Source organism: Lampris incognitus, chromosome 14 (genome assembly GCF_029633865.1).
Source record: "Lampris incognitus isolate fLamInc1 chromosome 14, fLamInc1.hap2, whole genome shotgun sequence".
NCBI classification, from domain to species: Eukaryota; Metazoa; Chordata; class Actinopteri; order Lampriformes; family Lampridae; genus Lampris; species Lampris incognitus.
Genome location: NC_079224.1, coordinates 36,083,511 through 36,097,768, shown reverse-complemented (window position 1 = coordinate 36,097,768; position 14,258 = coordinate 36,083,511). Strand labels below are relative to the sequence as shown.

The window sequence follows — 14,258 nt, the reverse complement described above, 5'->3', positions numbered from 1 at the left end:
CGTCTTCCATTTGCCTTGGACCAAACTGGAATAAAGGAAATGCCTTTCTGCCACGTACAGGTCAGGAAAACAAGTGGTTGAAACCTCATAGATTTCTCTAGAACTGAAAAGAGATTTACAGTGATATGTATAGTTTTTCGTGTTTGGTAGTACATTTTGTGAAAATTATAATTATTGCAGCATTATTATTACAAATCGATGTGTCTGGTGCTGCTAAACTGCAACTAAACAGCGTTGTCTTTCTGTTCGGCCCATTCGTTGTGGTACAGCTGGTACTATTGCTGCATTCATTGAAATATTGTTTTTCTTATGAATTTCTTGCCAGAAGACCCATCAAGGTAGCCTATACATGGCATTTTTTAACCATAATACACATCCTGGACCCGCTGTTAAGATGCTATGCCTGGCATCATTTATGATTCACAGTATGAACTACAGCATCCGATGCATTTAACTGTCTTTATACACACAGACGGATCAATTTCTGTCCTCCATCCTAGCTTGTGGTTCCGTCTCATTAATATCCTAGTTTCTGACAGCAAGCAGCACAATATGGCCAAGTTTGAATTTCATATGTAGATTTTAATTTCCATATTTACTGTAATCTTCATCGATCCATCCCAGCCCCTTCTGTAATCTCGAATTATTGAAAACGTAATTCTTCCAGATTAGTAGTTTTAATTTTTGATTTTGAGATACTATATTGATCCCCGTGGGGAAATTACTCTGCATTTAACCCATCCTAGCTGTGTAGCTAGGAGCAGTGGGCAGCCGCTGGGCAGCACTCGGGGACCAGCTCCAGTTCATCTTGCCATGCCTCGGTCAGGGGCACAGACAGGAGTATTAACCCTAACATGCATGTCTTTTTGATGGTGGGGGAAACCAGAGAACCCGGAGAAAACCCACCACAGACACGGGGAAACATGCAAACTCCAAATAGAGGATGACCTGGGATGGCCCCCAAGGTTGGACAACCCTGTTTGAACCCAGGACCTTCTTGCTGTGAGGTGACAGCGCTAACCACTGGGCCACTGTGCCACCCTTAAACTTTTAAAATCTAAATTTTAAACTGTTAATGAATTCTCCCAAGTCGCCGATATTATTTTTCTACTCGTACTGTATCAGCACAAAACTCATCCATGTCTGTACAAGTTTTTTTTTCTTAAATCCAAGGTTAGCAACAATGCACAGGCTAGCTAGACACATTTAATAAGCTAGTCCACTGATGTTTAGCTAGTTTAGGACAGATAAAATGTATTTTTTGCCAGTGTCAGTTTTAACAGTTTAACAGCAAATGAAGAGTCAATTCTGAAGTTCAGTCTCAACACTCATGCTATTGTCTATTTAATGGTCACTTAAAAACAGGCAGACACAATTATGGTCGACATTACAGCAAGACCTGGCCAATTCATCCCCACAGGAAAAAGGGTTGTTCAAACCCGTGAGATTTTGCAGTCAACTTTGATGAGCTGCAACAAGGGGTCAAAGGTTACTCAGAGGTATAAAACATGCGTCTGCATGCGCATCACAACTTGCCGTACCGTCCCGTCTGCTGAAGCTGATTTCAGCAGAACATGTAAGGAAATAAGAAATCAGCACAGTTGTGTACACTTTAAATATTTCTCCGCTACCACGTTTCCCAGGGTTAGATAGTCCGCAGTACCTTTTGAGTTATAAAAAATGCTGCGAAACACGAGATGGGAATCAAACCAGACTGCTATTAGGGCATAGCCAACCAGGGGTTGTTACACTAGCCACAATATGACTAGTAGCTTATGAAGACATAGGAAGAAGCCATATCCCATAAATACCCACAAATGCAGGATAATCCACAAACGCCATTAAAAATTGGTTATAATTCCATCACACCATTGTTATCTTCAATTATACCCATTTACCAGAGACCCGCCAGGTTTCTCAGTGTGCGTCTGAGATAAACGAGTCTCCATATTTTGGACTGGGACAGGTTGTCCGCTGTACGTTTCCTTAAGAAGGAGGTGCAGACAACACTATCATTCCGTTCTTCATCTGCTTTAAAAGGGAAATGCAGCTCGATCCTCTGATCCGTTGTGTGTCAGCATTGTGTGCAAGTCTTGCCAGTACCATCAGTAACGTAGACGAGTCCCTGACCTTTAAGGCTCAATGCAGCAGCATTGTGAGGTTGTGCACTTGAGTTTAATGCTTGATCTGCATACTTGAAACAACAGGAGTTGAAAAAAATAAAGAGGTTACATAATCTTAAATCCCCCCCCAAAAAAGAAAAAAATTCAAATGAGGGGGATGAAGGGCTGTATACTGCATCTAGCAGGGGAAGAAAAAAAAAACCTCCCTGGATATTTCAACCTGCCACCACATTCACCCAACATGAACACAGGAGCATTTCACCCATGTTTTTTCCCCCATCTGGACCTTTTTTCTTTTTTTTTTGTAAATTCTATTCTTGTAAATAAATGGCTTATGTTGTAATAGAATTTACTCAAGAATTATAATAGTAAGAAAATTTCTTTGTAATCATCTTCATTCACTTGTGCACTTGTACCACTGCAGGCTTACTGCTGACGTCTCTTGTCCAACATCAGTATCTTGCATTGAAGTAAACAGTTTTATTTGACAATTTAAACCCAGGACCTAAATTAATAAAGTTAGCCTGGGGTCCAGGGTCATTAAAAACAATACGCTAACAATAATGCACGAGTGTCCCTGTGACCAATTTTCTCTTCCGGCTTCAGGAGAAACCAGTATGTGGAGTTGATGCTGCCAGTCCAGTCGAGAGTGCATTTCAATACCACACCAATGTACAGTTTTGTACACTGGGGGGGGGGGGTCCTGTGTCCGCGTAGCTCAGATGACACCTCATGATACAGTTACTAACTAGAAGTACATTGAAATCGTCCCTAACCACCACCAGACGACCGTTTTCGAGTAGCTGATCGAATCTGACAGCGTGAACTCCACTTCCTCTGTCCCAAGTTGCTGGTGAATGGAAGGTTGGTGGTTTGACTCCGGCTGCGTGATAATGCCAAATGGTCACCGATTACACGTGTCTTAAATGCTACCGAGGCCTTCACTCCTCCCAAAGTGAGGCACTCTCCAGTTTTAAATATAAATAATTAAATTTTACCCATCTATCTGGAACAAAGCTAGATGGCCAAATTCAATTCATTGGCCAGTCCATCACAGGGCTGACTTTTAACAAACATCAACTCTGTCATGGTTGGGCAGATGACGACATGGGCAGTGAGAACGACACAGTGCAAACGTGGTTTTGCAATGAGACTAAAATATACCGTGGGCTATTATTTGTCACTGTTTTATCACTTGACAACGACAAGGAGGATTAGACAATGAAGCAGATGTTCCTGTCATGTTGTTTGTCCCTGTAACAAGGATGGGACTGATGATGATGATAAAGATGTCCATATTTCATCTCTCCATTGTTTTTTTATGTGTCATTGTGCTGTTCATTTCAACCCCAAAAGCATCAACCAAAGTTATTCTGTAACAGTGTTAGGAGTACTGGGTTGGGAGTGCCTGTCTTCCATTGTTCACTGAGAGCATGGGTTTGTGTGTCAGTTTTCTTGAGATTTTGGATGTATTGGAGTTTTTCCTAGTCACGAGTACCTACAGTATTGTTGTGTGTGCTAGTGTGCTTGCAGAGCCATTGATAAGTGTCTCAGCATTGCAGCTTTGAGTGACCTCCATGTTGTCTACACAATCTTCAGCTCGGTGGTTGTTTAAGAAGGCCGGCCATCTCACCGAGGTGACGTCACAGATGGCCGTGTAACACGCGTGCAGCCAACATTTCTCGGAACCGCAACGGGGTGCCCGTGCTGCAATCTGGCCAAACTATCAATGGCTCTGCATGTCTGTGTGTGTATCAGTGCTTATCAGGGTTCCCAGCTTGGTAGTCGCTCCACTAGTGCTTTATGGTCCACACTAACACTGGCCACCAGTCCTTCTTTGTTGGCCTCTGTCCCACTGTAGTCAATGTCTTTCCCCTGAAGTGTTGTCATCTGGCCACCTAAAATGACGGCAGCAACACAACATTTGTATTTTGACTCATAAAACATTAAAAGATAATCAGAAAGATAGTGGCATCATGGAAACATAACTTGTTAGATAAACAAAGAAATCTTAACACTACAGTCATAACTAGTGTTTGAAATAATTCTCGTTGAATCCAAGAGGATGACAACAGAATTTCTGCTCGGGGAGATAATACTTCTCATCTCATTTTTGTTGTGACACATCAGTGTGGCACGATGTGTTTTTACCAGGTAACATCTTAAAAAATAAAAAGTTAAAACTACTCAAATGTTATTTTTGGGGAGGGGGAACCATCAAAACAAACTGAAGCAGTCATAGATCAAATTCCTGATCAAACAACCCCTCAACATTTGGGTGAGGAAAAGTCTTGCAGGTAAATGGAACCCTAAACCCAGTTTAACCAACAGAAAGATCAAACCATCAACAATGAGCAGCAATATAAAAAGAAAAAAGTAAATAGCAAAAATTATCCTTAGGATACAGAATTGAACATTAAAAAAAAAAACCAAGGAAAAGCCAAGTATTTAACTAAAAAACAAAACAAAAAACAAAACTAAGATGTCCAAAAATTATGTAATTACCCAGTGTTGCCAGTAACGCTGCACCAGCACAGATATCCCATTTCTTAATGTAGGTGACATGGATGTAAATATCTGCCTGGTCTGTAGACTCTGGTTCATTTGGAGGAGGCTCCAAGAGGGACAGGACCTTATACCCTGAGACACACCCACACACACCCACACGGTCATTTCTACCTTGCCTTAATATCGTCAGTACATTTCTTTGCTTAAAGAGCACTGGAATGACTATGGCAGAATAAAAGTTATTTGGATTGCATAGTTCATCACTGATGTACCAACATTTCCCCTGCCCCCAAATTTCTTCTAGGGAGGGTACCGAAGAATTAGAACTCAAATTAAACCATGGCATTAGCGTTTCATGCTTAGCCAATCAACCCAGGGTAAGCAATTATAAAATAAATCGCCACTGACCTGCGCCCCCTGCTGGTATGATGGTCGTATTGTTTCCAAATGCATCCTGAATAAAATTTTTCACCTTGCCGGCGTGGGAGCGCGACACTATCACCTTGGGGGGACTCACACTGTAGGATGACCGGGGACGAACATTTGATCCCTGCCCCACAAACGCCCACGCTGTGGGAGAGGAGACAGTGGAGAGGACAGAGAGAAGAGGGGAGACAGAGAAAAGCACAGTGGATGGTGGAGAGGTCACGCAGGAGTTACAGTAACACACGTTGATTTGTCAACCAATATTGTACATTTCAACGGACAAGAAGGGTATTTTAACCTTATTATATAAACACGCCTCTTTTGCCCCTGGGAAGCTCTACTTCTACCTGCTGTGGGAAAATGACTCGTTTCTTGTCTGAGGTGACAATAATTCCACTCACCGAAGAGGACCTCACCCCTGCAGCCCCCCCCCCCACACACACACACACTCACACTCATCTTGTTCTTTCACTGGGGTCTCATACACATGCACACACAAAACTATCCTGGTTCTAATTCCACACAACCCCCCATGTTGCAAAAACATGAACTCTTGTGTTACTACAACATGGAACCAAAATCAGCATAGCACATTTGGTTTTAAAAGAGAGGTCAAAGGTGCAACTCATGGGAAGATGCAACATAACACACATCAAACAGTTCAATTTAGCAATACTGAACATCATACTGAGGAAGAGGTAAGGCATAAAAAGCACACAATAAAGATATTCTTTCTCTACACTCTTCCCTCACACAAATTGCAGGAGTGCACTAAGACTTAAAGAGTAACTGAACTGTAGATAATTTTAGTGGGTTTGCTGACATCTACAGGTTGAAAACCATGTAAAGACTGGTCTTGGTACTCATACAAACACTTACCGGTGTATCCTGTGAAAGGTTTGTGTATGACTCCTAACACTGGTTTACCCTCCACGGCCACACACACCATGGTGGTTACATACTGCAACAGGTTCTCTATGGACAGAGACAGCAAAATGAGGACATGGGAGGGGAGACGGCGATGGGAAAGATGGAGAGAATAATGAAACAGATTGGAGCAAGAGATAAGCAAGACATGGAGAGATAAGAAGGAAAGAAGAAGAAAGAACTGTGTGAGGAGGAAGTAAAGGAAGAATAATGTGTCAAGTTCTTTCTGCATCTTTGTCCTCCCAAACACTGGATTTTAAGGATGAACCACAGCAGTCCACACCTTAAAGTAATGCCATAGATCATCATACTTTATATAACAATCACCTATTCATGTCACACAAAACAACAGATTCCATTCCACAACACAGATAATAAACATCCATTCATCCATTATCCAAGCCGCAATTGGGGTGGCGGGATGCTGGAGCCTATCCCAGCAGTCATCAGGCGGCAGGCGGGGAGACACCCTGGACAGGCCACCAGTCCATCACAGGGCCGATACATTCACACCTAGGGACAATTTAGTACGAACGATAAGCCTGACCTACATGTCTTTGGACTGTGGGAGGAAACCCACGTGGACACGGGGAGAACATGCAAACTCCACACGGAGGACGACCTGGGATGACCCCAGCACCTTCTTGCTATGAGGCGACCGCGCTAACCACTGCGCCACCCCAGATAATAAACATTTTGGACAAAAAAAAATATTGTCCCTTTTACTGTTCAACATTGGGTTGGGAGGGGAGCAAAAACCAAAAACAAGTAAAGCGAGATCAAGATCACAGCAAGTCTATAAATCAATTACTACCAGTATCACATTTACTGAGAAGCTCATTTGGCAGTACATACATACCAGTATATTCCATACCAGTATACACATGTATGTATATCCATACCAGTATATTCCTGGGTAGCATCCAGGGGGTCTATCCATACAGTGATGCTCTCAGCAGGAACCTCATTGCCCTCCTCAATTTTCTGTTCGATGTCAGCATAGATTTCCCGGCTCCATACCGCAGCTTCATCCACCGAATTGTCATGTTCCTCACTATTCACCTGAAAAGAAAAGAAAGACACAGACACAGACACACAAAAGACATATTTTTATTCTGATCAACAGACAATGAATACACGCATGAGCCTGAATATGTCACTACAGAACAGAAAAGAACAGGTAATAAATACTGCCCACAACTTTGTTAGGCAACAACTGGTATTGGCATGTTCTTCTACTTCTTATCCATCGACAAAACTTTGAAATGTTGTTACTTGAGTCACCGACAAAATCAAACAATGCGTAGTGTAATGGGCTTCAGCTACCATAGTGATGATGACTGTACACGAGGACTGTAACGTTCTGCTGCTGGTTAGCCTGCTGCCACAGTATTTCAATGGTGTGGTATTATTTGTTAGCATGTAAACAACATTAAAAGTTCCTCAGTTAAATTTCAAGGTAGTTTCTATGGACAGGAAGCAAAATGATTTGCAGAAGCTGTTTTTAAATGGTAAATCGGCTGCATTTATATAGCACTTTTCTAGTCTACCAACCACTCAAAGCACTTTACAGCGTGTGCCTCACATTCACACATTCATTCACTGATGGTGGAGGCTGCCATGCAAGGAGCAAACCTGCTCATCAGGAGCAGTTAAAAGTTCAGTGTCTTGCTCATGGATACTTCGACACGCTCTCCACAGAAGCCGAGGATTGAACCAGCGACCTTCCGATTACTAGACGACCCACTCTACCTCCTGAGCCACGCTGCCCTTTTACTGCCTCAAGGCTTTTGTCTGTCTAGGTCAACCGATCAATGCCTTAATAAGTGACATAATAACCTTGCAATGTAAGAAATGGTGTCACAGGCGGCATTCCCAGCTCTGTAGGGAAAAACTCAGGCACACACCCTTTTACATGAGCCTTCCAAAGCTAGTCATGTTTCTCCAAGTGTGAAGGACAAGCTAGACGTTCTTTGAGATGGACCTAGGGAGAGCTTTTTTTCCATAAATCATATTTCAGTTTTAACTGAAAATCCTGATTGGTTGAAGTAAACTGTGTGCAGTCTATGAATAAATCATCTCTCTCTGGAACAGTGGCTGTGGCGAATGACTTACTGTTGGGTTAAAAAAAAACAAACAATGAAAGCCTAACTGCTGTCACGGAATTTTTGATTTGCAAATGTGATTCGTTATTTATACAAACCCCCTCCTTCATTCCACAAGAAGGTGTTTCTGTTAACAAATGTTGATTGAACTGCAAACTATTAGTGGCCACTGTAGACAATTTTCTCTGTATTCAGTAAGGCAAAGTTTGGGATAAGGGAGCACAAAAGTTGTGCCTCCAAAAATTCAGGGTTTTTTTTTTCTCTATCTTTACATCAGACCATTAATTACACCTTCTGGCGGCTGAAAAGAGAGATCAGTTTGGTTTTGCGAGCAAATTCTTTCGAAAGTCGCAAATCATTTCAGCTGTAATGTACCAAATAAACAAATACAAAACCCCACACTTTTTAGGCTACATTTGTAATATTAACAATTATTATAAAAAGTCTGCTAAAACTAAAGTATATAATCTGCTCAATGATAAAAGACAGAGAAAGAGAGTTAAACACTAAAAGGACAGTGGCTGAACTAAGATATAGCCATCAGGGCTGGTGTCAGTGATAACACCAGTTATACCAGACAACACATTCATGAGACAATGAAGACATGGTGGTGGTGCTGCTTAGGGTAAAGATGAGCTTTCAAATTAAACTAAGTGGATTTCAAGAGAAAGATACGCGCTGACCCATGCAAGTGAAGTGTCCATAATGTCAGCCCTGGAGTTAAGGTGATCAATAAAAACATTGTAATTTACAGTGTCAGCGGTTGCATCGTCATTTTGAAGGATTCAAATAAAGTGCTCGCCCCTTATCTGCTCCCATTAGCATAACATTTACGGCCTTAAAACTTCTTCCTGCTTTTCATTGTACGTTTTTTGTTGAGATTTTGCAAAGATGCTATCTTGACTGGAGGAAATGGAGCGGAGACCATTTCTTCTAGATCTTCTGATAGGAATGCAAATTGGCAGTCAACCTTTATGCTGTTATACAAAATCTAGATTATTGACGAGTGTCTGGATGCCCTATATGTTTTAAAACTGAGGTTTTCCCAATCAACAGTGCTCACCGTGATTTCCGGGAAGGTGTTCTTGATAAGGTAGTACATCTTCTTATGCGACCTCAGGTCACCCTGTGTAAGCAACTCAACGACTCCCTCTTTGGTCTTGCCCTTTGACCTCTCCTCCAAGGTGTTCTCCTCATGCACCTTCTTCACCTGGGAATAAAATAAAATGAAATAAAAAAATATCAAGTTTAATCCAAGCCTGGAATAGCAAATTAATCCCTGATCTAGCCCAGCACTTTTTCCTCTGTGGACTCCAATAGAATTTGCCGTAGTTTTCTAGATGAAGAAGTTGGTGCAATATATTTCCACACACACTGGGCATGCACTGACTTGGGGGGGAAATCAGCTGTGTGAGCTTTTTTTCTAGAGTATTAATACAAAATGTAGGACCCCTGCTCATAATACCAGAATCATGTAACATTAACTGAACAGAAGTTCTCAGATTCATGTCCATATGGGCACCTGCCTAACAAGCCTATGTTGTTGTAAAAAGCGTGAATGTTAACAAAATTTCTCACCTCTTTTCCTCCTTGCACTGCAGCCTCCACTGACAGAGCCAGCAGGTCCCTCAGATCCACTTTCCTCTTCGGTCTGAGAAGAGGTTAGGATGAAGGCGATGGGAAGAATTCACAGCATGGTGAAGGGAGTACAAGATAGAAGGATAGAGATCAAGAGAGGGAAGAATAAGTAAGGAAGGGACAGGGTTTGAAAGAGGAAGAAAGGGAGGAAGCACAGGAAGAAGGAGCTTGATCAAGTCAGTCTAAATACAGAGCCTCAAAAAGGACTGCTTAAAAAGGACAGCTGTTATGGGCCTTCAGATGACAGCAAGCAAAATAAATAAATAAATAGAGAGATAAATAAATAAGCAAGCAAAATTTATTTATATAGTACTTTTAAAAACATAGTTACAAAGTGCTTTACACTCAAAACACAAAATATGAATAAATACACAAAATAAACAATGCATATAAAGGACAGGAGTTGTACCCAACAATACCAGTGTCACACTCCTGTGCAACATTTTCACCCTTTTGTACCTGAGGGGTGGAAACAGCAGTTTTTCAACACCATCCATAGCTTTTCCCTACGGGGAAGGAAGCCGTCATAGAAGCTGGTGCTGACTTAGTTTGTCTGGCAAGGTCTCAAAAAGGACGCTTGTGACTGGACCAATTCCTGCATGTTATGCCAGCACTCAAAAGTACATTGCCATCTCAATGTTTCTCGGTGTCCAAAAGGCATTGTGACCTTGTTAACGTGAACCTGGTAGGACCCCTGCCACCTGCCTGTGGGCTTACTCACATCCTCACGATGGTTAACAGAACTGCTCGTTAACCCGGAGCCACGTTATTTAAAGCCACGTTATTTTGTCACTGTATTCTTAGAAAAAATTATAATCTTATAATGAATGTGTTCTCTCTGCATTTAACCCATCCAATTGTATAGGAGCAGTGGGCAGCTGTAGCGCCTGGGAACCAACTCCAGTTCTTCTTTCCATTGCCTTGGTCAGGGGCAAAGGCAGGAGTATTAACCCTAACATGCTTGTCTTTTTGATGGTGGGAGGAAACTGGAGCACCCACAGCAAACCCACGCAGACATGGGGAGAGCATACAAACTCCACACAGAAAAGACCTGGGATGGCCTGGGGTTCGAACCCAGGACCTTTTTGCTGTGAGGCAACAGTGCTAACCACTGGGCCACCATGCATCATCCCTTGCTCGGGCGAATGATTCATTGCTCCATGAAGGCTGTAGTCCATGTCAGTCTCCAGGATGACAACTGGGTCAACAGAGTCCTGTGGGTCATGCTGGGGCTCAGGACTGTCCCAAAAGAAGACCTCCAGTCCTTGTACAACAAGCTGGTTTAGGGACAACCCCTGTGGGTTCGCAGGGATTTTATCCCCAATGTCACAAGCTTTTGGTCCTATGTCCCACCCAACCTTTATATAGTGCAGTACATTTTCCTCCACCATTAGATCAACCAGGGTCCCCCTCAACCCCTGTACGACAGACCATTCCACGTCCTCGAGTCCAGGGACAAGGCCTTCGTGGTGGACATCAGTGATAAACTGGACTACATTTCTGTAGACTGTCTTGTCTTGTTGCTTGCTAAATAATCCAGGTAAGGAAATCACAGAAAGTTGAATCGCCATCTTACAATGCTGTGATTGCAACTATTCCCCAATCCTCTGTGAATAGTACACATGGCCATTGTAACTCTAGTTAATGATCATGGCAATCTATATATGAAACCGATCATTGGTTCGGTTGTTATGAACTGTGCTGTTTATAAGGGTGGGGATACCTTCAGTCAGTTGAGACTGAAGAGGTCACTTGGGTGAGTGAGTGATGAAACCTTTCTCCTAATAAACAGTGTCCAGACGAACTGATTCAACTTTGATTTCTGTATACTCTCAGCCCCCTTGGAACCATTCTGTGATGTTTGCTCACTTAGTTTGCCCACTCAACCCAAGGATCCCCCTGTGCCTCTCCCAGTCCCCAATCTGGATTTAATGACTGTTTGATCCATAGCTGTCAATAATTGACATTGCCAATCCTAAGTGTATTCTGGGTGGTCAAGTCACAGGTTAAACATGATTTGTACAGTATTACCTTGAAACAAAAGGGGCTGTTTGTAACATAAGAGAGGATGAATTTCAACATTATAATATGAAAATTGCCAATTTTGACTCCCAAGAATTTTCATGTGATTTTGACGGTAGTACGCTGATAATAGCCTACAATATTGTGAAAACATCAATCTATATTACTGTATCATCATCAGGTCATTACCCCATTAATTTCCCCATATTACCCTTTTTAATCTAAATATTCCACCGATATAACCATTTTATTGTTAGCAGGTTACCATAGTTACAAAATATTACTGTATTATTGCTAATTTTTTATTGCCTCGTTGCTATCTTTAAATGTTTCCCCATTTTTACCCTTTACTTTTGCCCCTTATTACCCTGTTACATAAATGTCGGTCTAATACTACCCAGATATACCCATTGTTAATACAAAGATTATCTGGTTATTACTTTAGTAATGTCATGGTATTACTTAATTTTTACCTCTTTCATAGCAAACTATTACCCACTACTACCATGTTATTACCGAGCTTTAAGTGCTACCAATTATCTTATTTTTTAAAAACAACAACAACAAAATCCAGATTTTCTTTCCAACCTACCTGAAAGCAGCCAGGCGGCTGGAGATCACCCCGGCATACAGATGGTAGATGACCCCCAGTCCCAGGAGGCAAAATACGGCTACACCGAGGGGCGAGAGGCGGATCCCCATTGGAGCCATTGCAAAACTTCTCAAAACAAAAAAAAAACAAAAAAAAACGCTTTAATATCGAACACGGCTTACTTTCCAAATCACACGACTGAACTGGAAAGAAACACGCCACACCGCTCACGATTGACCAGGCTGGAGAAAAACTCGTTGGCTGACGTGGTCACCGCCGTCCCCCCCAAAAAATAAATGCCTGGCGTTGACACCAAACGTTAATTAAATGACGTTTTATCTGCACAAAAACAGACAATGCTCGGTTACTAGGTAGGTTAGATAAAACCTGTAGCGTTGTTAAACTAAAGATATTTGGGGGGGGCGAGCAATCGTTTACTTGACAGCTGTTTCGTCTCGTTAATAACGTCCTAACATATGAAAGTTAACCTAAACAGTGGACGTCTTTGCTATTCATTGTGTCATTTCTATTTCTTGAATAAATAATCTTGAATAGACTCGCCGACTGTCTTTCCAAGTCGTTCATTAAAGCCATTCCCTGACCGGTATCAAGTGGAACAATCACATCCCTGTTCTGTCATTTTCTTTCTACGTACACAGCGGAGGCGGTTAAAGGTCGTAGGTCACAGTCTTGTCTATTTCTTTTCCGGGTCATTATCGCCGTCATCGTTTCTTTTTAAAATGTATTTATTTTTACGCTGACAAACACATATACATGGTGTGGTGATATATTCAACCGAAAAATAATATTGTTGCTAAAAATATCTGTTGAAGAACTCACATGTGCGCGTGCGTTCTGGCAGCTGGGAATTGCGAAAGTCCCCACTTCCTAGTCGGGAGCGTTCACACGTAGTGGTGGGCGAAGCGGTCCTTATTAGTGTACGGAATCATTGAAATCAGTTCATCAGAAAGATTCGTTCGCCGCTTAACCGGAGCTCCGACTCACTGAACTGAAACACGGCCGAACGTTCGGTTCAGCTCGCTAACAAGTGAATCTAGAACGGTCGTTCGTGAAGGATGAATCAGTGAGCTGTGAATTTAGTTGGATAAAGATACCGTTTGCAAACTGAACGCTGCTATAACAAAGTCCTACCCTATTATATACAGCACATATACACTTAGCACAAAAAAGTAAGGAAATGTGTGTTTGGTAGATTATTTCTTTGCTGTAACAATGCTTCTTAGCAACAAATCTTATATCAGGCACCTGATTGTCAGCACCTGGGGTACCAGAAGCTCAAAAGAAAGTATTGTAACGTGCATGGATAAGAAGACACGCTGGCCGCTGGCTCGCGGCTCTGACCCTTTAGTCGAGCGGTATTCGCTACAGTATATTGTTGGTTTTAAGTTTTAGGACGAACATATCGCGATGCGAACCTCAGAATGGCACCAGTGGTAGGCGACCCATAATGTACGCTAAGATATCCACGAGAACGAGAGCACTTAAATACGTAATAGTTTACAAGTAATACGTTTAAGTGTTGTATTATTCATATTGTATTTATGCAGCTCAAGGTGCTTTACATTTGAAGCACTAAAACAACAAATATGGCAAGAAAAAATAATATATAACCGCATACTGTAGATGAAAAATCAAATTATTAAAAAAAATTAATAAAATTGTAACTTGAATAGGGACTAAAACATAAGATAAAACATCTTAACTAAGAGCCTTACAGTAAATATACGTTGTCTTTCATTTCAAAATATTTTTATTGAATTTTTACCAAAAATGAACAGGGTTGGGCACATATATTCCATAATGCTACACATCAATGTATACAAAACAAGCAAAAACAAACAAAACCCTGTGGCAGCGATAACAGTGATATCGTGAAACAGCCCCCCCCGCCCCACT

The 14,258-nt window shown here is 41.7% G+C and overlaps 1 protein-coding gene across 1 annotated transcript; it reads right to left on the bottom strand.

Annotated features, from left to right (window-relative positions):
* Positions 1 to 1,326: 1,326 nt before the first annotated feature.
* On the bottom strand, positions 1,327 to 12,966 carry bpnt2 (3'(2'), 5'-bisphosphate nucleotidase 2). Its single transcript, XM_056293335.1, has 8 exons — positions 12,342 to 12,966; positions 9,668 to 9,740; positions 9,153 to 9,299; positions 6,887 to 7,046; positions 5,937 to 6,032; positions 5,040 to 5,201; positions 4,629 to 4,763; positions 1,327 to 4,021 (listed from the first exon to the last, which is right to left on the bottom strand). Exons 1-8 carry the CDS (start codon positions 12,458 to 12,460, stop codon positions 3,888 to 3,890), a joined length of 1,026 nt encoding a protein of 341 aa, XP_056149310.1. The 5' UTR covers positions 12,461 to 12,966; the 3' UTR covers positions 1,327 to 3,887.
* Between the last annotated feature and the right edge of the window lie 1,292 nt (positions 12,967 to 14,258).